Below are 19,006 nucleotides of genomic sequence, written 5' to 3' on the forward strand. Positions count from 1 at the left end.
TGTTATCTTAGTCAAGGCAGAATTTCATTACCAAGTAATTGGACATTCTTCCTGGTTCCTCATAATTGTGGCAGGAGAAAAGAACAAAACCTGCTGATTTGATATGAGTAATTGCTTCATTAAGTTATTTGCTTCCTCACCATAACCGTCAGCCCAAAGAAGAGAGCAGCATGACTGCCAGACCACATATGACTGTACTGTGACACTGGGGCTTTGTGCTATATTGTCAGATGGAATCACAGGGAAAGGAGTTGGGAAATACCCTGCTAAGTTATATACCTCTCATCCCCGTGCATTTCAGACTGCAGAGAATCTAGCTGTGTCCTAATGGAGTGAATCAGTCCCTAGAAACAGCAGAAAGCTAATGTGTGAGGCTTTAAATCAGCACACTTGCCTTGCTTCCTGTGTCTGAGCACTGTGAATTGATGTTTAGGAGCTGAGCATCTGTGTCCTCTTACTGTGGAGCAGGCAGAAAGAGAGCTGCATTAAACCCTGGTGAAAGTGGCTCAGAACTGGAATATGGCAATATCTGAGCTGTGTTCCCCAGCAGTGGCTCACGTCCCATCTGTTCTTTGCATTTATTCTCCCTAGGCCAATTGATGAACACTGTACCCTGTTCCACAGGACAGGTAGATGGGCTTTGGTCACTTCTTCAGTTACATGGATTTAGCTGAAATGCCAGACGTAGTTTTAACTAAGAGATTCTCCATCCGTGTGGACCTGAGCTCCTCTCAGGCACATCTGGCTGCCCTATCCTCATTATTCATCACCCCAAACACACTTCATAACCCTTTCCCTTAATTTCCTCCTTGCAAGCTTGAGAACCAGGCTTCTGAATGGAGCAGGCACAGGATTTGTGCGTGCCTATGCTTGAAGCCATGGCTCAGAGGTTCTGTGGAAGTGAACTGTGTTGGATTACACCCAGGTGTGGGAGAAGCGAGCAGGGCAGTTCCAGGTCACTGCCCATCAGTCCTTGAGACCTTTGCATGCTGTGCTCTGCAGAGCCCGTATTTTCCAGGAGCGCTATCAGAAACTTTGCTTGTGGAGCTGATTTCTATCACCTCCTCAAAGATCTGGGGAGGTGTGTTGTTGAAGGAGACCAACTCAAAGCTTGGAGCTGACAGGCCCCATTTTCCTCCAGCTGTAATGCTGAATAGTAACAAGTCAGTCCTGAGCTGTAACTCCTGCTTAGATAACCTGAATGCTGTGCTGCTGCCTCCCTGTGCTGGGGAGGATGGGATGCTGGCAGAGAGCAGGGTGGAAAACTTTGCATCCCCTCTCCTAGTCATGCAGCCAGAAAAGAGCAATTGGGCAGGAGAACGTTGCTGGGAGGATCATATATAAAACAAACAGAGCTGGAGGAGATGTGGGTGGTTTATAGCCCTAGCACCTGAGTTTCCACCTCTAAATCACTCAGATACTGTTCCCCAAAGAGAGGCCTCAGCCCTGCTCTGCGCTCACCGCAGGTCTCTGCAGCATAAATTCTGCCTTCTTGTTGCTGGTCACCTGGGGAGCTCTGCTCTGCTGTAGCAGTGCCTTTTGCCTACCAGCAATGCCTGGGAGCCCCAGGGCAGCACTGAGCAATGCTCAGCCTCCCCACACCCTGGGAAAACTCAGCTTTCCTCCCCTTTTGCAAGATGGGAAACTTGATTGAATGAGTCAGTGGGAGAAGTGGCAGTTGCACAGCTCAGCATGCCCTTATGTCTAACTTCATTCTAGTCCACAGGATTCTAATTTTTTTCCCCCAGATGCCCGCTCTTTTCTTCTTTCCGTGCTCCTGGTTGCACTATGCATTGCTTGGTGCTGCTGCCTCCCCCATCTCTCCCTCTCTCTGAATCTTTGCTGAGCTCCTGGCTCGTTGCCCCAGCCCCACCGGCCGGAGCTGGCGGTGCTCGGCTCTCGCTCCTCTGCTCGCTGCATGATGTTTAGCTTGGGAGATTGCATATCTCAGTGCAGGACCCCCACGTGCTGGGGAACGTGCTTGCCTGGAGGATGCTACTGGGGGAGAGGCAGCACATTCTGCTCACAGAAAATGCCTTTTGTGCCTGCTGTGAAGCTACAAACATGTGCTGCAGGCAAAGCCATGAGATGTATCAGCTGGGGAGGGCATCACAGCTGGGGTAGGCTCAGCAGCTGCAGCCTCAGTGGGCAGGGATAGCACATGTGCATGAAGTAGGACATTGCCAGACAGAAATGAATGAGGCTGGTGCATCCTCTGACAACCAGCACCAGCACTGTGCAGTGCAGGAGTGCCAGGGTGGGATGCGTGATCCAGAGCAGGTTCCCACAGAGGCTGGGGCAGGACAGAGGGTGTGAGTTGGCATGTACACCAGCTCAGAGCGGGGTTGTCTTGCAGGGCTGGTGCAGGAGGCTCAGCAGTGCCTGTCTGTGCTGTGGCTGGGCTGAGCCAGCAGCCTGAATCCCTTGCTTTCAGGAACAATAAATTCCCTCACTAATCTTATGAAACAGAAGAAAAGCTACAAATGCCTTACCTATTTGAAGCCTGTGGGCTCTGCATTGTATTAAACATTAACCTGCCCTTCTGAGCTAAGTACTGACTCTCTTGGTAATTCTGGGGCCCAGGCAGCCAAAGAAAAGGATTCTTTGTTGGGCAATATTTCAGGAAAAATCCCTTCAGCCATTTTCTGTCTCATCATGTTTGTTTGGCCCCGCAGCAGAAGGCCGGCTGCACAATTTGCTGTTTGTGTTTGTGCAGCCAGGCTGATCAGATGGCTGTGCCCGCGCTGCAGCTCTGATAGTGGCGCTCGGCAGCGGGCACACGTGTGTGATCATGCACTGAGTTGCTGCATGTGTGCACACATAATCAGACACACATGTGCATACATCCCTATGAAAGAAGAGCAGAAACACTGTCTTTTGGCTTTTTGTAAAATACATCTCCATGAGCACTGAGCGTTAGAAGTAATCACGGTCATCAGAGAGATGTGGGCAACAACAGAGCAGCAGGGTTAGTGCTGGGAGTGGGTTCTGCTCCTGGCTCTGCCCTCGCTTGGTGTGTGAGGTGGGGCAAACTATTGTGCATTGTTTCTCCTCCATAGATTGTGACTAACAATTTCAAAAGAACTTGTGGGAAGAATCATATATTGTTACTATGGGCTTGGATATATGTTTACTTCAGCAACAAAGCTTTGGTTCAAAAGTATTCTTGATGAGAAAGAATTTTCTTAAAATCTCCTTGCTGGACACCACAGTGTTGCAGTGATAAAACAGAATCGCTGCTGTGAAGCCAGGACCAGATGGGTGCTCCTGAGCAGTGTCAGTGCAAAGACTGGGTGCTCAGCACTGATTGCCCTGGTGATTTCAGTTAGTCTTCAAATATTTATTTAAATGACCAAGAGAGGTTCAGATAATCTTTTTTTATGTTGTTTATTTTTTTTGTATGTATTGTAGAGGTGATGATCTACAGGTGAGAATGCTAACAAATACAGATGGGACCATGCCCTCACAGTCCTCCTCACCTGCTCTGTTCCTCTGTCCCTGTGGGATACCAGCATTAGGGCTGGGGCATGAAATGGTTTTTCTCCAACTGCAGAGAAGTCCAGAACCCCAAAAGCAAACAGAAATCCCTTTGTACTGAAATCCTGCCTGAGTCTGGTGAAGTTTCTCATGTGGACGGGACCTGTGCCCGGCACCTTTGTGTGGGTGAGTCATCGAGCAGGCAGTGGAAATCTTGGTTCCAATTGCTCAGTCCTTCCTTCTGCACTTTGGTGTGCTTTCAGTCACAGCAGCTCTTTGCTTTCTCTTCCTGTCTGTGTTCATGATGCCCCCAGCTTTATTGCATTTATGTAACTAGTTGTCTGAGGGGCATTTCCCAGGGGAGTGACCCGGCACATTCCTGCTCTGCTGACAGAGCCACGTGCTGAGCCCCCTCCCCAGTAACAGCCAGGTGACAGGGGGATGCCAGATCCTGGGGCCTTGGGAACAGCCTATTCCAAATGGGGCTCCCATGTAGCTCTCCCCACGAGAGTTTCACTCAACTTGCAGCCTTAAAATGAGTCGTTTACGTCTGGACTGAAAGAGGAAAGAGATGTTTACACTGCCGGGTGCTGCCGGGCCAATAATGCACTTTGAACTAGAATCAGCCAGGCTGCAGAGCGGCACTGACAGGAGCTGTTTTGGCAGCGAAGGGCCGAGTCAAAGCCGTGGGGTGTGCCGGGCTGGAAGCACGAAATTCCCTTTCCTTCCATTGCTGCACTGACTGACAGCAGCGGCTTTTCCAGGGCTGGAGGTTGGCAGCAGTAGCCCACAGCTCCCATTTGTTTTCTGAGGTGATAATGTGCAGCTGCCAGGGAGGCTGTGCCCTGCTCTACCCCTGTCCATGCCAGGAGAGTTGGAACAGCCCAGAACTGTGAGCGAGATTAGGAAAGGTGTGCGCTAATTAATGGGAGTGCTGAGCTGCCCCTCGGCTGCACCCGCACGTGTGGATGTGGCACTGCGTGTCCCCTCCCTGTCCGTGCCCGCACCGACACAAGGACTGAGCTGTGACCACGCTACGTTCCTATGAGCAGCCTGGAGGGACAGCATGAGGAAATCCATGTACTCAGGTGAGCTGCGGCTCTCTCCTCTCGGCTCTCTCCTTTTGTGTCTGGACTGGGAAAAGAACAAGGTTTCAAAATAGAAGTACGACTTGAACCAGCCCATCTCCCTCTGAGCGGTTCTGTAGTGGACAATGGAGCTGGTTTGCTGTATATAAACAGAACCTGCTGACCGGTGGAAAAGGCTTAAAGAGTAGAACAAATCCAGGGTGGCAGCTTGTGCCAGCCTTGGTGGCCTGCAGCTTGTTCGGAGGATACCTGTGCCAGCACAGGGCTGACTCAGTGCTGGGCTGCAGCTTGGAATTAGAACAGGACAGTGGCACTGCTTTGTGACACCAGCTGTGTTCAGGGCAAATCGCCATGCAGAAGAGTCCGGGCCCCAAGCGCTGTGCAGTTCTCCTCTCCCTGCTCCCTGCCCCGGCTTTGCGGTCTTGCCCTGCAGGGTGAGGGCTCCGTGCCTTTGGATTCCACAGGCTCAGGTGGGCTCCTTCCTCCCTAGCTGCTTGGGATTGAGTAACCACAGCTGATAGCTTTTCTCTGAGCTTTTTTTGAAACCTTGCTGGTAGCCTCGAGAGTTGGCTGCTGCATGATGGTGTGAACCCATGCCCTGTGACAGATCCTTCACCCCATGCACTTTGGTGCCCACCGGTGGCTCTCCCAGGTGCAGGATTTGGCTGTGCTTTTTGGCTCCAGCTTCCAGCCCATGACTGCTCCTTAGGTCTGCTTCTGCCCTGGCTCCACTCTGGAAGCTTTGGGGACATGGTGACACCATACTGGCCTCTGTCCTGAGTCACGTGTCTGGGCAGCCTCTGTGCTGAGAGCCCCTGCAGCCATGCAGCAGCCAGTAGGGCTCAGCAGGAGCTGGTGGTTTTCTGTGCTCAGAGAATCCCCCTGCGACGCCAACTGCTTGCTGTTAAATGCATCAGGGGCATCTCTCTTGGGTACACTTCTATTACTAGAGTCACTGACTGGACTGCCAGGGAGGTTTTGTTAGGATGTATATGCTGGGAACAACAGAAGACTTAAAGACATTTTATTAACACATTGTAATAAAGTTGGTGTTAATGGAATTGTGCATAGGGAAGCACATAGTGGCTAAAGAGGCCCTGGAGCAGGCAGAAGCTGTGCAAGAAGAGGTGTGGGATAACTGTGGGCCCTAAGGATCTGAAATTAAGGCTCCCTGCAGATGAGGCTGTGTTGTGTGGTCCTGAAGTGTTCTGTTTGCTTTGGGCGACTGCTGGGGTGAAGGTGTGGCACTGCAAAGCTCCTGAGGTGACTGATGATCTCTGGTCAGTGTCCATCTCCATGTCAGTACAGTGTTGCAGAATTAAGATTGATCAGCGTCTGATCAGTACCTTTAACTCAAAAGGGACTGCAGTTATATTTTGGAAACTCTGTATGGGTTTTGACTGTTATGTAGCAGCCATTTATGGAAAAAATGAAGGGAAGAATTGCATCATTGCACCGTGGCCACCACTAATCTTGGAAAAAGCACACGCAGCCCTTGTGTGCGCTGTGAAGGCTCTGCCTTCAGTCATGCTGAACTGGGCCCTCACCTCTCCTGACTCACAGGGAAGGCAGGCACTGGGTGAGTCACTTACCGCACTGGGAAGGCCTTGGAGAGCAGCCAGTGGCTTGCTGGGCAGAGCCAGCCCTGAGCGTCCTATGCATCTGATGGGGTCTTACTTGGGGGATCAGCAGTGGTGACTTCCTTTGGGAAATTTCATTGGAACCCAAACTACTTTTCTAAGAGATGAGCGTAAAGTGCTGCAGAGCCTCTAGGCTTTCTGCTGATAGAGAAATCCTTGAGGTGACAAATGAGTAACTTGTCAGTTAAAGCCTGCGCTGCTGACAGCCCTTGACAAGCTGGAAGTACAGTGCTTTGCTGAGAAGCTTGTTGCAGTTGGGATAATTAGCTGCTTCTAAACCCTTTTTGAGGGTAGGGAGAGCATCTCTCACATCTTTCATATATTCCAATTTAATATAGAATCGTAGATTGGAAAGGACCCTAAAGGCCACTCCCGGCACTGAGCAGGGACACCCACAGCTCCATCAGTGCTCAGAGCCCATCCCCTGACCTTGGCTGTCTGCAGGGATGGGGCACCACCACCTCTCTGGGCAAAGTATGGTGGAGCAGGTCCCACTGAACCCAGCTGGAAGACTTCACAGGGCTGAAGCCCCAGCTCTGTCCTCTGTTAGCACAACATCACTCTGTTACCGGGTTGTTCCCCACTCCAGGCAAGTTTTCACTTTTCTGAAGACCATTGGAGGAAGTCATTTCCCATCTGCTACAGCTCTTCAGCACATGCCACATAGGCGTGGTTGGGCTGCAGCTTGCCTGCAGATGCCTTACCTCTTCCCAATAAAGGGAGGTTCAGACCTTTGTGCCATAGCTGCAGGCATTGCAGCTCAGCCCGGCAGTGCTGTTTTCCTGGAACTTCCTGGCAGGAGGAGGGCAAAAAGATTTTACATAGCAAGTTAAAAATGAGAAATAACCACTGTTAAAGCCAACTCTTAAATGTTTTCTTTTGGAATGTCTATTATTTCAGATCCTCAAGGAAAGGAGAGTTTCTTCAGAGATATGTTTGTTGTCCTGGAATGCTATTTTAAAAGGCTTTTTGGATTCTCATTTTCCACTTCTTAAGCACGATTATGATGCCAGAGAAGAAACAGTCAGTCAGGATTCATGACATGATTGGTTTATAGGTGTTTTCAAGGGTGGTACAAATTGTTTTGGCCAAAGACTGCTTACAGTTTCAGGTTTGTAAGTTGTTGGCACACGTTGAAATAGGGATTACAGTAATTAGGGTACCTCCAGAGCCATCACGTGTGGTTGTGCCTCGCCTCAACTATGGAATCCTCATGTAGTGCTAAGGCACATACAGAGAAATGACTCGGCATAGATGAGCTAAGCTTATAGGGGAAAAAACTCAAGAGTAGCAGAATGGTGACCTGATTGTTGGATTAGGATCTTTGCCAGGCTGATACCCCTTGAGAGAGGCCCTGCATCATTCCCTCTGTGGCTTTTAACCTCACTGTCATAAAAGCTGTGAGGTGTGGCTGTAGATGACACGGTGTTTGCAGAGCCCCATTGTTGTCCCCTGAGCTGCCTGGCACTCTGTCTGAGCCCTGGTGGAACGTGCAGAGTTGTTCAGGCGGAGTTTTTCCTTAGTTCCCCGGTAAAATGTCAAGAAGAAAAAAACAGAGTTTCAATCCAACAAAAGCATTCATTTAATTAAAATTGTCATTTTTAATGGAAATATGAAATATTTTGTTTTGAGATATGGAAAAATAAAAGAGCTGTTTCCTTGAGCTTGACTCACAGATAGCTCCTGGTCCTCACAACCTGCGTTGCTGGGCGAAGAAGCATCATAAAAATAAATGATTGTCCTGAGGACTCCCAGTGAGTCCCCGGAGCCGGATCCTCAGGCTGTGCCCATTCAAACTTAGTGCTCAAAACCTGCATTCAGCGTGAGCGATGCCTCCACCAGCTCAGAGGCTCTCCCTAAGACTCTGCAAATTCTGCGTTACTTGGTTTTGAGTGGGCATTGTGATTCCTCGTGTTATTGAAGTAACAGGAAGGAAAATAAGGATTACAGAATGAACGTGTTTATTGATAACCCAAGAATAGCAGGAGGCTGGTGCACAAAGGGCTTTGTACCCTATTTCAGGATGCAGGTTGGCTTGCTCAGCTGCGTGGATTAGAAGCCATAAATGTGACCCACATGAAAGCTAGTTGATACCCAATGGCCACAGCCTCCCATCCTTGTATAAATCCCCAAACAAAAGAGAAAACAGGCACGATCCAGTTTCTGTATGGCAAACACTTGCTTATTGTTTCAGGAACTGCATCACCAATTAGTCTATGCCTCACGCTCACATTTTCCAACGAGTAAACAACAGCCCTGGTGCCAGTCATATTTACACATTCTGCCTGCTGGGTTTTCTTTCCCCAGCATCCTTCACTTATTTTTTTGCCACTCGATCCATCACACTGTACCAGTGCCTTCTCTGTCCCTGCTGAGTCACTTTGCTGCATGGCAGTCACGTTTCTGATAGCCCCGGTGACTGACGTAATATCTTCAGGAGGAAGGTTCTCCAGTGGCAGTGCTATGCTGTGGGGGGTGGCAGGATGGGTTGGGTTGGGCGCTCTGCCACTGCCAAATCTGGCTGGCATGTGCAGGCAGTGGCAGAATGTTGCTTCAGGTAGAAAAACATCCCCACATCTAGTAGGAAATCTTCCCATGCCCAATTGGGGTAAGCAAGGCCGAGACATGCAATGTGGTGTGAGGAAACCTTGCGCTCCCCAACTCCCCATCTGCTCCAAGCACAGCTGGGCCATTATCTCCTCCTGGCCATGGGGTTCCAGCTCTGACTGTGCCACCTCTTTCCCTACAGAAGTTGTGTGCTGAGAATAGTGGTGCAGCGGGAGGGAGGTAGTGCTGTTCTGGTGAGTCAGCCTGTTCCCACTCTGCAGTGGCTTTGCAATTACGGCGATGGCTCCAAGCACCCTTTAGAGATGTTATGTTTTAGAGAGGGGATCAGTGCTGCATGGGGCATCTGGATCCTGCACAGGCCCAAAAGGGGGTCCTGGCTTTGTGCTTTTAATGCAATTTTCATGATCACGTACATGAGATAGCCTCTCCCAGAGCTCAGTGGGGTTCCAGACATCTGGAGATGCTTCTAGAGCAGAGGACAGCATCGGTGTATGATGGCACCAGGAGGAGGGGAAAAGTGACTTTGTCTAATGGTGGGAAAGTGGCTGAAGGCTGAGCAGAAGGGGCTTGTTGGGAACTTATTGTTCACCCTTTAATGCTGACCATTTTGTTACAGCAGTCTGAAGTGTGGAACAAACTACCCCTGTGACTTGAACTTTTTGGGGAAGGGCAGCTTCAAATCTGATGCCCAGAGCATGGAATCGTTAAGTTTGGAAAGACCCCTGAGATCATCTAGTCCAACCATCAGCCCGTCCCCACCATAGCACTAAACCACATTGCTCAGTGCAATATGTACCCTATTTGTCAGCACCTCCAGGGATGGTGACCCCACCACCTCCCTGTGCAAATCGTGCCAGTGCTGCATGCAGCTGTTCCCTCTGTTCCCCTCAAGCACTGCGCTGCCTTCAGGGCTCCCTGGTGGAAGTTGAGCTGCAGGGGCTGTTGCAAGCTGGAACCGGCAGCAAAAGGTTTTTCTTATTATGTTTTTTCCTTGTCCATGTCAGATGAGTATTATTTACAGGAAACGGTTTGTGCAGCTTAGAGATTTGTTTAGAGAAGGAGTGCGGAGGGAGGAGTCAAAAGCGTAATGGAAATGAAAAAGGTCACAGTAATGCTGCAGAAAGTCCATAGTTTCCTGGTGTGGGAGTGCTGCTGTTCTGGAGATAGGGGACACAGCAGAACAGACTTGTTCCTCTGGTTCCCAATGGGAATGAGGCTGATCTCAATGGGTGCTGGAGGCTGCGGCCTCCTCAGCATGCCTAGAGCCACGTCCCTTTGCAGGCTGCAGTGGTGATGCCAGGGAACACTGAGTACATACGCTTGGGGAGCAAGTGGGAGTCCTATCCTCCTGAGCAGCCCCTGGGTGCGAGTTTGTTTTTGATGTTATCGAGGGAAATGGGGATCGCCTGTAGCTTTATATAATGCACAGAATAAACAAAGGAAATGAGTACACGGTGCCCTCAGCCATTACTGCTGAATGACTCAGTGGCTGAGCTGCAATGCCTGGACACGTACAGAGGGAGAAGAATAACACATCTTGTAGGGTTACAAGTCAGGACAAGGGACATGCACGCGATAGACCATGGGAGGTTGTGGGGATTTATTCAGGTGGGTTTAAGGCTGATGAAAAGCTGTGAGCCAGCACGGCTGCAGGCTTTGGTTTGCCTACAGGAGAGGTGCATGTGTGGGCATGCAGAGCAAGTGTCCTGCACCAGCACAGCCATGCAGCATTGCCCCCAGTGTCCCCAGGATGCCATGCTCTGGGGCTTTGCTTCCTGATGCTCCGTTTCCATTTTCCTTCCAAGACAATTTCCCATTTTTGAAATTAAACGCAATGTTTTTTTTATTATTTTAAATTAAAGAGAGGATGACACGTTATTCATTGCCCTCATTGAATTTCACTTGCAGCTTGGAAATGTGACGGTCCTCAATTGCCCTCATCCTCTGTGCTCTCTGTTTTGCTTTGGGGAATCTTTCTGTCCTCACTGTTCTTCTGTGCTTTGAGAGTAAAAGGAGTCACGTGTGGTGTATTGCTTTTATCTAAGCTCAATTGCTAGAAGCACCAGGAAACCCTTAAAATCCAACCTCTATGTACTCTTACAGCTCTGTTTGCCATATTGAAGGGGTTTTGCCTTTGGTATCCTGCCTCCATGTGTTTAAGAGGGCAAGTTCTATCAAGCTGGGCATAATACTGACATGTGAGGTTGAGTTGTGCCCAAGCAGCACCAAGCCCACTGCATTCTGCCCTTGGATTTCAAGCACCTATTTTTTGTATTTTTTTCAGTTGATAGCTTACGACTCTTAGAACTGCTGACTATTTACTGAATAGTTCAAGCTCACGCAGCCTGAAGGGCTGACATTACCGGAGCTAATTGTCCCTTGACGCTAATTGTCATTCAGCTACATCTGCATCTGTAAACGATTTCTCAAATTGTTGCACTGACAAGTGAGATGCTTTGGTTGGCAGGTCCCACATCTGGGCAGGGGAAGGTTGCCGGTGCAGTGCGGTTGCGGGGGGATGTCATGGCTTGGGTGGTCTTCCTCTTCCTGCTTGGCAGCTGCAGCACAAGGCTGTGATTTATTTCCTGGAGTGGATTTTTGTCAGATAAACCTCTGAACAGTGATGTGAAGTAAACTGACAGCTGATTTTTGCAGCTCATGTGGGGAGGGATGAGCTCAGCCATTGCGTGTTCGATGCATCTGCAAAGGTTTCAGCCCTCACCATGGGCTCCAGCACGTGCCAGCTGCTGTCCTGGATAGTGGCATTAGCCAGTCAGGCTTTGATATTGATGTAATGCTTTTGAGGACAAGTAATGCTGTTGGGGCAATGTGGGTATGCAGGGAGAGAGGAGAATGACAGAACTATGTTTTTTTGTTTGGTTTTGTTAAATTTATAAGGGTAATAATGGGAAAACAAAAGCCCCTGTGCTTTCTTTGTAGGGGAGAAGCAATAGTAAAAAGTTGTTTCATAATCTGTCTGGAGCCTGGATTAATGCTCAGATCTTACTGAGCCTTTAGTGCCCTTTGGGCCATGATTATAAATACAGGAGTGCCATGGCCTATGGCAAAGTACAGGTGCTTATTATGACAAGCATCTGTTTTAGACCCTTTTACAAACTGCTTCTATTCCCCGGTGGAAAGTTTGCGGGCTGCTGTTGGCACAGTTTGTAACAAAGGAGGGAGAGCTATAGCAGCTCCGTGCACTGGGAGGAAAGGAGCAGTAAGGTTGATCTAAAATGCAGCCACAGCCCCAGGAGGAAAACCCAGCCTTAGTCCTAGATGAAAGTGAAGTGTCCCCATTCTCTGCCCTGTGTAAATATTTGTGTGAAGCCCCCCCATCTATTGTTCTGCAGCGTGCTCTCAACTTGCACTGGAGATAGAGGAGATGGGGTCAGGAACTGAACCGTGGGTTCTGGGGACTTCTGGGCCAAACCTGGTCAGCTCTGCAGCAGGAAAAAGAAGAAGCATGAAATCCTGTAAGGATGCAGGAGAAAACACTGACAGCAAAGGTGAACGATGTCTTCAGAGAGGTGTGCTAGAAATAATGAGAGTAGTCAGAAGTTGTACTGGATCGTACTGAGTGGATGCAGGAAGGGCGGTGGGATTCCCTCTGAGAAGGTTGGGCTGGCAGTTGAACTCAGTGATCTTAGTGATCTTTTCCAACCTTGATGATTCAATGATTCTAAGGTAAGAGCTGTTCAGGTAGCACCCGAATCGTTTTACAGTTTTTTCTTTTTTGTTACAAGTATTACAGATATGCGGGTGGGGTCATTTGTGTTCTCTGGAGCAGCAAAGCATTTATGGATTTCTGCTCTTTGAACTCACTTCACACGGGGTTAAACATCTGCCCAGGAATTCACCTTTCCCACAGATAGCATGGGAGCCGTGAGTGGTTTGTAGGGTTGTCCTCAGAGCTTCCCTTGTGTGGTCAGGTACAGGTAGAGGACACAGGGCTCTTTGTGCTCATCAGCCAGACACCAGCCCCTCTGCATGCTAGCTCTGGTCAGTGGGGGATGCTTACCTAGATGCTTCCATAGGACCTGTGCTAAGGGATGGTGCAGGCTCCAGAAGCATCATCTGGTGGGAGCAATCCAGCGTACTGGGATTAAGTTGAATTCTAATATTGTCTAACCTAGAGGCATTTCATCCCAGCATGGGATCGTCTTCATCCTTTAGAGCACTTGTATTTCACATTTCAGATGGTGAATGAATGTTGTATCCCTAGGTCAAAACACAGCTGGGACATCAAGCTTTAGATTAAAAACCGCCTTGGCAGAGTCCCATGAAGCATCCTGGAAGCGTCCAAGCCCTGATGCCTATAGATTATGGGCAAAATAAGACAACCAAACAAAGCTCAGTGTTCTGGAGGCTCTGCTTTTCAAATCATGTAATAATAATCTTTGCAAGATTAAACACCGGTTCAGCTGGTTTTCTGTTTGTTTTTAATTCCACTTCTTATGGAATAAGCTGCTGGTGGCAGATGCCCATTGCCCTGGAGGTTACAGACAGAAACTTGGGATCTGATTCGTGACGTTAGCCCCAGGCAGGGATGGGGCTGCCCTGGCAGAGGCTGCGCTCACTGGGGCTGGAGCACTGTGGCTGAGCATTGCCTTTTCCCAGTGCTCTGCAGGCTGGGGGAGGCACCTCACAGATTCTGAGTAAGAAATATGATTATACCCACTCTATTGCTGAGAAAAATGAGCTGCAGGGAAATAAGTTGTTTCATGCAGTTTGTGGGGTTGCATCCGGGTATAATCAGATCTCCTGCCTCCTGCTCCTTGGCTAATGACTGTGCAGATAACCCAAGGTGTGCTTATTACTGTAAATGTAAGTCCTCAGTCTTTCATATATTGATTTAAAGCCAGAAAGGAGCTAATATCCCATGTTACAGAGGACTGAGACCAGGAAAATCCAAGATGGAATTAACTTTTGCCTTAGTTCAAAGAAGTATCTAAAAGCAGCTCTGAGCCAGAGCTGTCCCCTGCAGCTCTCCAGGCAGGGGCTGTCAGATAAACCACCCCATCTTCTACAGCATCTTGGGACAGAGGTGAATCACCCTCTGTAGTGCCTCATTCTCCCTATGAGGGATGTCTGAGGCTCTTAAATGTGTTATGTCTAAGTGCTCAGCAGGTGCTGCCTGAGGCTCAGATCCTGGCCTTGAATCCTCTGCTTGCCATCCTAATCCTAGGGGGCATCCTTCCTGCATAGGCAATCCCCAGCCCAAAGCACGTGGCTACAAACCCTGTGGGAGGTGACAGCTTTGTGTCACCTGAGGCAGCAGCATCCCTCAGGGCTGGGTGCTGGGGCCACTCCCATGGACCTGGCTGTGATGGAGCTGTTTGGGGAACACCTGTGTCACGTTAAGGATAGGTACCATTCCAGGGCCAGTGCCTCAAAAGTGGTCAATGTGTTTAGTCTGTACCAATGAACATCATTCTCTGGCTCCAAAACTCTTCACAAAGAGGTACTTTTGTGGAGAGGGATGCCAACAGGAAACAGGCTGAGACCACACAGAAATATTTTCCACCCATGATCTCAGCCCCTGGAGATAAAGGTGGAATTCCAACCCCTGAGCATCCTCCCTTGGCCCCTTGTTGGTCCCTCAGCCATGGCTGGTGGGGAGGTCCCACCTGGCAGTGAGCAGTGAACTGGGGCAGCTCTGGGCAGGAGGGATGGGGCTGTGCCACACAGCGCCTGCAGAGAGGGGCTCCTGGTGTCATCTCCACAGATGCTAGTGCTGTGCTGCTGGGAATCACTGATCTCCTGCCTTTCAGCTCTTCTCTTCCACTTAATCTCGTTGCTGTTAGGCAAAGGAGAGGAAAATGAAGCACATTTTCCTGTCCCTAAAGGTGAAGGGGGATCAGACTGGATCACACCTGCGTCTCCTCTCCAACCCTACTTGATGTCTCAAAATACCTGAAAACCATCCAGACGGATCCATGGCAGGTTACACAGCATGTTTTGTGACTCGTGGTGCAAGTCCGCACGCCTGGAAGCCTCTCTCATGCTGCTGGGGGGCCTGGCAAGTGCCCACGTCATGATGCTATGGGGTGTGCATGGGCTGGGATGTTCCATAGCTGCAAATGGGCCCAGGGAGAACCCAGCGCAACTCAGAGACCATCTCCATCCTGGGTGAACATGTATATCTGTGTTACATAGAAAGCAGCAGTTGCATTTTTGGTGAGGGATTTCATAGTGGAGACTGAACGTTTCTATCTCTGCGGTGAGCGACTCGTGGAAGGAATTTTGGTTTCTGCCCCGACCTCTGCCGCCTGGCTCCGATGCACCGAGCTGGCCCTGCACAATGCTGCCTTTCAGCAAGACCCACAGAATGGGCTTTGTGCCTCTTTGTGTGAGCCCTCTTTTAAGAGAGAAAAGCTTCCTTGGAGGCTGCAGGCTGCGCTCCATGCCTTGAAACGGCTTCCACCTGTGCCAGGAGTGATTTCACTGCCTCTCACCAGGACTGAGCCACATTGGGGTGTCAGGTGCTCTACCTTTCCCTGTAGGATCCTGCTCCATGCTGACAGCTGCAGGAGCCCACACAGCCCTGAGCTGCTCGAGAGCTGGCTTTGGGGATGCTCTGTCCTTCCACAAGTCCCTCTGACTTGGAAGAGGGAACTGTAAATTTAGGATTAGTGTTTTAGGATGCACTCAGGGTAGAGATGGAGTCACACTACAGTTTGTAAAGGAACCTTTGCAAACTCCAGTGTAAGCTGATCCGCAACATTAGGCACTCCAGTACTTCCTAAAAATTGGCTGAAGTTCTCTTCTAGTCCAATTTCCCCACTACAGACACTATTAAATGTAATTGTAAGATGCAAGGGAAAATATTGAAAGAATGTTACTAGCTTATGAAATTGGATTGCCTTGGCTACTTCTGGATGGATTTTATAGGGGAAAAAAACCCTCAATTATATGGATGTAGGGCTCCATGGTAGTTTCAAATTGTAATTTCCCTCTTTCCCTGACATTTAAGGACAGTGGACATTACTTCTGCAGGCTATAGATAGCTGTACCATGAAGAATGACTCAAGCGCTAAAATGTAAAACCATTATATAATATATCCTTCCTGCTCCTGTGAGCAGAGGGACGTGTTTGACACCTCGTTTTGCAGGCAGAGAGAAGGATGTGCGGAGGAGGAGAGTTACGTGCAGCAAGTCATGGCCCAGGGGTCCCTGGCTCCTCGTGGTGCTGGTGGCTGTCCTCCTGCCCACTGCTTCCAGGGGCAACTCCTTGCAAAGGGGAAGGATGTCAGGGTGCAGTGGGGTTGCTGGTAAGGATCAGTGGAAGCACGTAGATGCTTGATGTTCCAAGCTACAATCGGAGCTTAAATTTCTTACCCAGGAAGCTGGTTTTCTTCGTCAGGGTGTTACAGAGGCTGCCCCTCATCTCCTCCAGCTGTGATCCAGCAGATGTTGGTTAAGGTTGGGCAATGCAAGCTCTGCTTTGGGTGTCCCTCTGGCCCAGCAGCCCGGTGGGTCACTTCTGCCCCATGTTGGCAGCAGCACTTTGGTGAGCCGCCACCTCTTTGTTCTTGCCTTTTCTCCTTTATACACTACCATCACTCTCTGGGAAAAATCAACATTTGCCTTTCAGAGCCTGGCAAACAGAAGGGGTCTGTATTACATCCTGATGGCAGCCCCAGGCTTGCAGGGCTGCGACGATGAACCCAAGGATGCTCGTTGTGGGAGCACCCTCTGAAGCAGAACCTTCTGAGGGATTTCTGAGTGTCTAAAATAAGAGAAAGAAAGCAGAGCGCACAGTGAAAAAATTGACGTTGCTCTGAGGTTGCGAAGAGGTGGCAAGGAAGGGATTTAAAATCTAAGTAAGGATGATTTTCTTTTCCCCCCCCTCTGAAATAACACATTGCTACTTGGTGTGATAAAGCTGTGCAGAGTGTCAGGGCACAGCAGAGAGCCAGATGCTGGATTGGGAAGCTTGCACCAAGAGTCCTGCGTGGTCAGAGCCTGCGGGAGCAGGGAGGAGAGCAGCGGGGCATCTGGGGAGTATTTGTTCCATATGGAAATACCACATTGCAGTTTTAAAATTCCTTTCCCCTCTTTTAAATCTGACAGTGGTTTTCTCCAGCTAATCCATGGCTATTGCCAGATGAACCTGGGAAGGTTTGGTGCACGCGTGGGTCTGAATGCTGTAAATGCTTGGGGTTTTTTGGAATGTGAAGGGAAAGGGCTGAGCAGCGATCATTTGTTTTATTCTCTGTTTGCACAGTGCTTTGCATGCCATGCCCTATCCCTAGCCCATTCAGGCACTTGGGTACTCTTGTGCTATTAATGCTAATCATTAACTAACACATATTTAGCTTGCAGAAGCTCTGGTGGCAGCTGGTTAATGTAGGAGTTTGATTATTTCCTTCTTTGAGCAAAGCCACAGCTTGGATGAGTTGTGGTGCCTTCCCCCTTTCCTGTCTCTGCAGGGATGCTGCAGGTTCTGCAGAAATGAGTGGGACCAGATCCAAGCTGCTCTTGTGATGGCTTTGCAAGCCCTGAGCCAGCCTTACAAAATCCACTCGTTTAGCAAAAAGACCACGAGGACAGTGTGTTGCTCCTTAGGTCCTGCCGCTTCAATCTGTTGGGTTTCAGAAGCTTAATGCTGTTTGCACATGAAGATAGTGGTGAAGACAGGTTAAATTTAGAGGAACATCTCTTTGGAAATCTGGTTAACCTCAACAGTGAACTGGAAGTGATTTTAGACTTGTCAGTGAATACAAGGTCCCTTCCCAGTCAGTGTGGCTTCACAAGAATGCTTTTCTGCTCCATCCTTCTTCTACAGAAAAGAACTGCCTAAACCAGCAAAACGGACAGCACACATAACTGACCCATTTTTGCCTGTCCCTTCTGATGTGTGGGTTCTTGCATTATAAATATGCATCTGTACAAATTATCTGATATGTCAGCGTGGTGACGTGGCATCCTTTCCGCTGCCCCGTTGGATTACTGGAACACTCCAGCCAGAAGGACCACAGATGATGACTAACATGCTTTTTTCATAAGAAAAAACTGCTTCTGCTAATTATTCTGTGCTTTCATGGTTGTCCAGCATATCTTTCAATGACTATCAGCTGTTTAGGAATTTGTGGGAAGCGAAAAACAGGCCATTGCACACAGCAGTGAAATGATCTTGATATTTCTATCAACTGAGTACCCAGAGATGAGGTTGCTCACTTTGGAATAAAGACCCATGGTCCCTGTGCTGTTGGAAGGCTGTTTTAACCATCAAGCAACCAAAGCAGCTTGGGTTGTTCCAGTGATTCCGTCTTGACATACAAGTTTAATATCTCTGAAAAGCCAACCCTTGGTTGAAGCACGGTCAGCTGGGCACGATTCAGGAAGGGAGGGTATGTTGTGGGTTTTGTGGGTCAGTCAAGGTGATTTTAAGCTCTTCTTTTCCGGCCTTGATCTCTATGGATGTGTCAGTTGATTTCCTGAGAACGACTGTGGTTGGGACTAAAAACTTGAATCCAGGCCTGAGTTTGGTCAAAGGCTGATGTGCTATCTCCCACTGCATACAGGACCTTCCCCCTGACCCTTGCTGAGCTCTGGGCAGGCCACTTGTTGGCTTGGGGAAACCATTCTGATTTTGGAAAAACTGAGGCTTAATTACTGCTGCCTCTTATCATTAGAACAAGATTTTGGAGCATTTTTTTAGTGTTAGAATGTGTTTGGCTTCTGCTAGGAGTATAATATTGTGGTAGGAATAGCTGCATCTTGCTAATGTTGCTAATGCCAATTTCCCTGCGGTTTCCTTGAGGATTATCTGTAATCCTTGGGCCAGATTCTCTCTGTGTGTGAACTCACCACTCCACTTGTGTTAATTAGCAGTGCTGTGCCAGTTAGCAGTGCTGGCTTGCCTAGCCCAGCTCTGTCCAGCTCCCACGACAGGCTGGTGATGGCACAGGCCATTTGGCAGTGCTCAGCCTTGGTGCACCCAGGTGCTGGTAGCTGCACTGGAGAAGGATCTGATCTCTTCCCTGTCTGTAACCTTCACCCTTGGGTGCAGCTGTGTTCCATCCCTGTGAAGCTCAAATTGCTTCTGAAGACATTTGATTCAGAATGAAGCCATGCGCATGGGATGAAGTCTTTGTCTAGCTGTGCTCCGCTTCTTTGGAAAGAGGCTCCAATACAGAGAAACTAGAAAAGTGTCTTTTATTCTTTGGTGTATGTTTCTGCTTAGTGTTGGACATAAGCATGAATTTCTTTCCTTCTTTCCTTCTT

At 49.1% G+C, this 19,006-nt stretch overlaps 1 protein-coding gene and 1 long non-coding RNA gene across 3 annotated transcripts in view; one reads left to right on the top strand and one right to left on the bottom strand.

Annotated features, from left to right (window-relative positions):
- LOC110407170 lies at positions 3,384–4,239 on the bottom strand. The gene is made up of 2 exons (XR_002443762.1): positions 4,127–4,239; positions 3,384–4,032 (listed from the first exon to the last, which is right to left on the bottom strand). It is a non-coding gene; the product is annotated as an uncharacterized LOC110407170 (long non-coding RNA).
- SEPT9 (septin 9) overlaps positions 4,300–19,006 on the top strand; it is a 95,989-nt gene continuing 81,282 nt past the window's right edge. For both annotated transcript variants that reach the window (XM_021414531.1, XM_021414534.1), the window contains exon 1: positions 4,300–4,565. In XM_021414531.1, coding sequence (XP_021270206.1) covers positions 4,544–4,565 — 22 coding nt within the window. In that variant the 5' untranslated portion in view covers positions 4,300–4,543. The remainder of the gene's footprint in view (positions 4,566–19,006) is intronic.

The sequence above is a fragment of the Numida meleagris genome, chromosome 17 (assembly GCF_002078875.1).
Source record: "Numida meleagris isolate 19003 breed g44 Domestic line chromosome 17, NumMel1.0, whole genome shotgun sequence".
Lineage (NCBI taxonomy): Eukaryota > Metazoa > Chordata > Aves > Galliformes > Numididae > Numida > Numida meleagris.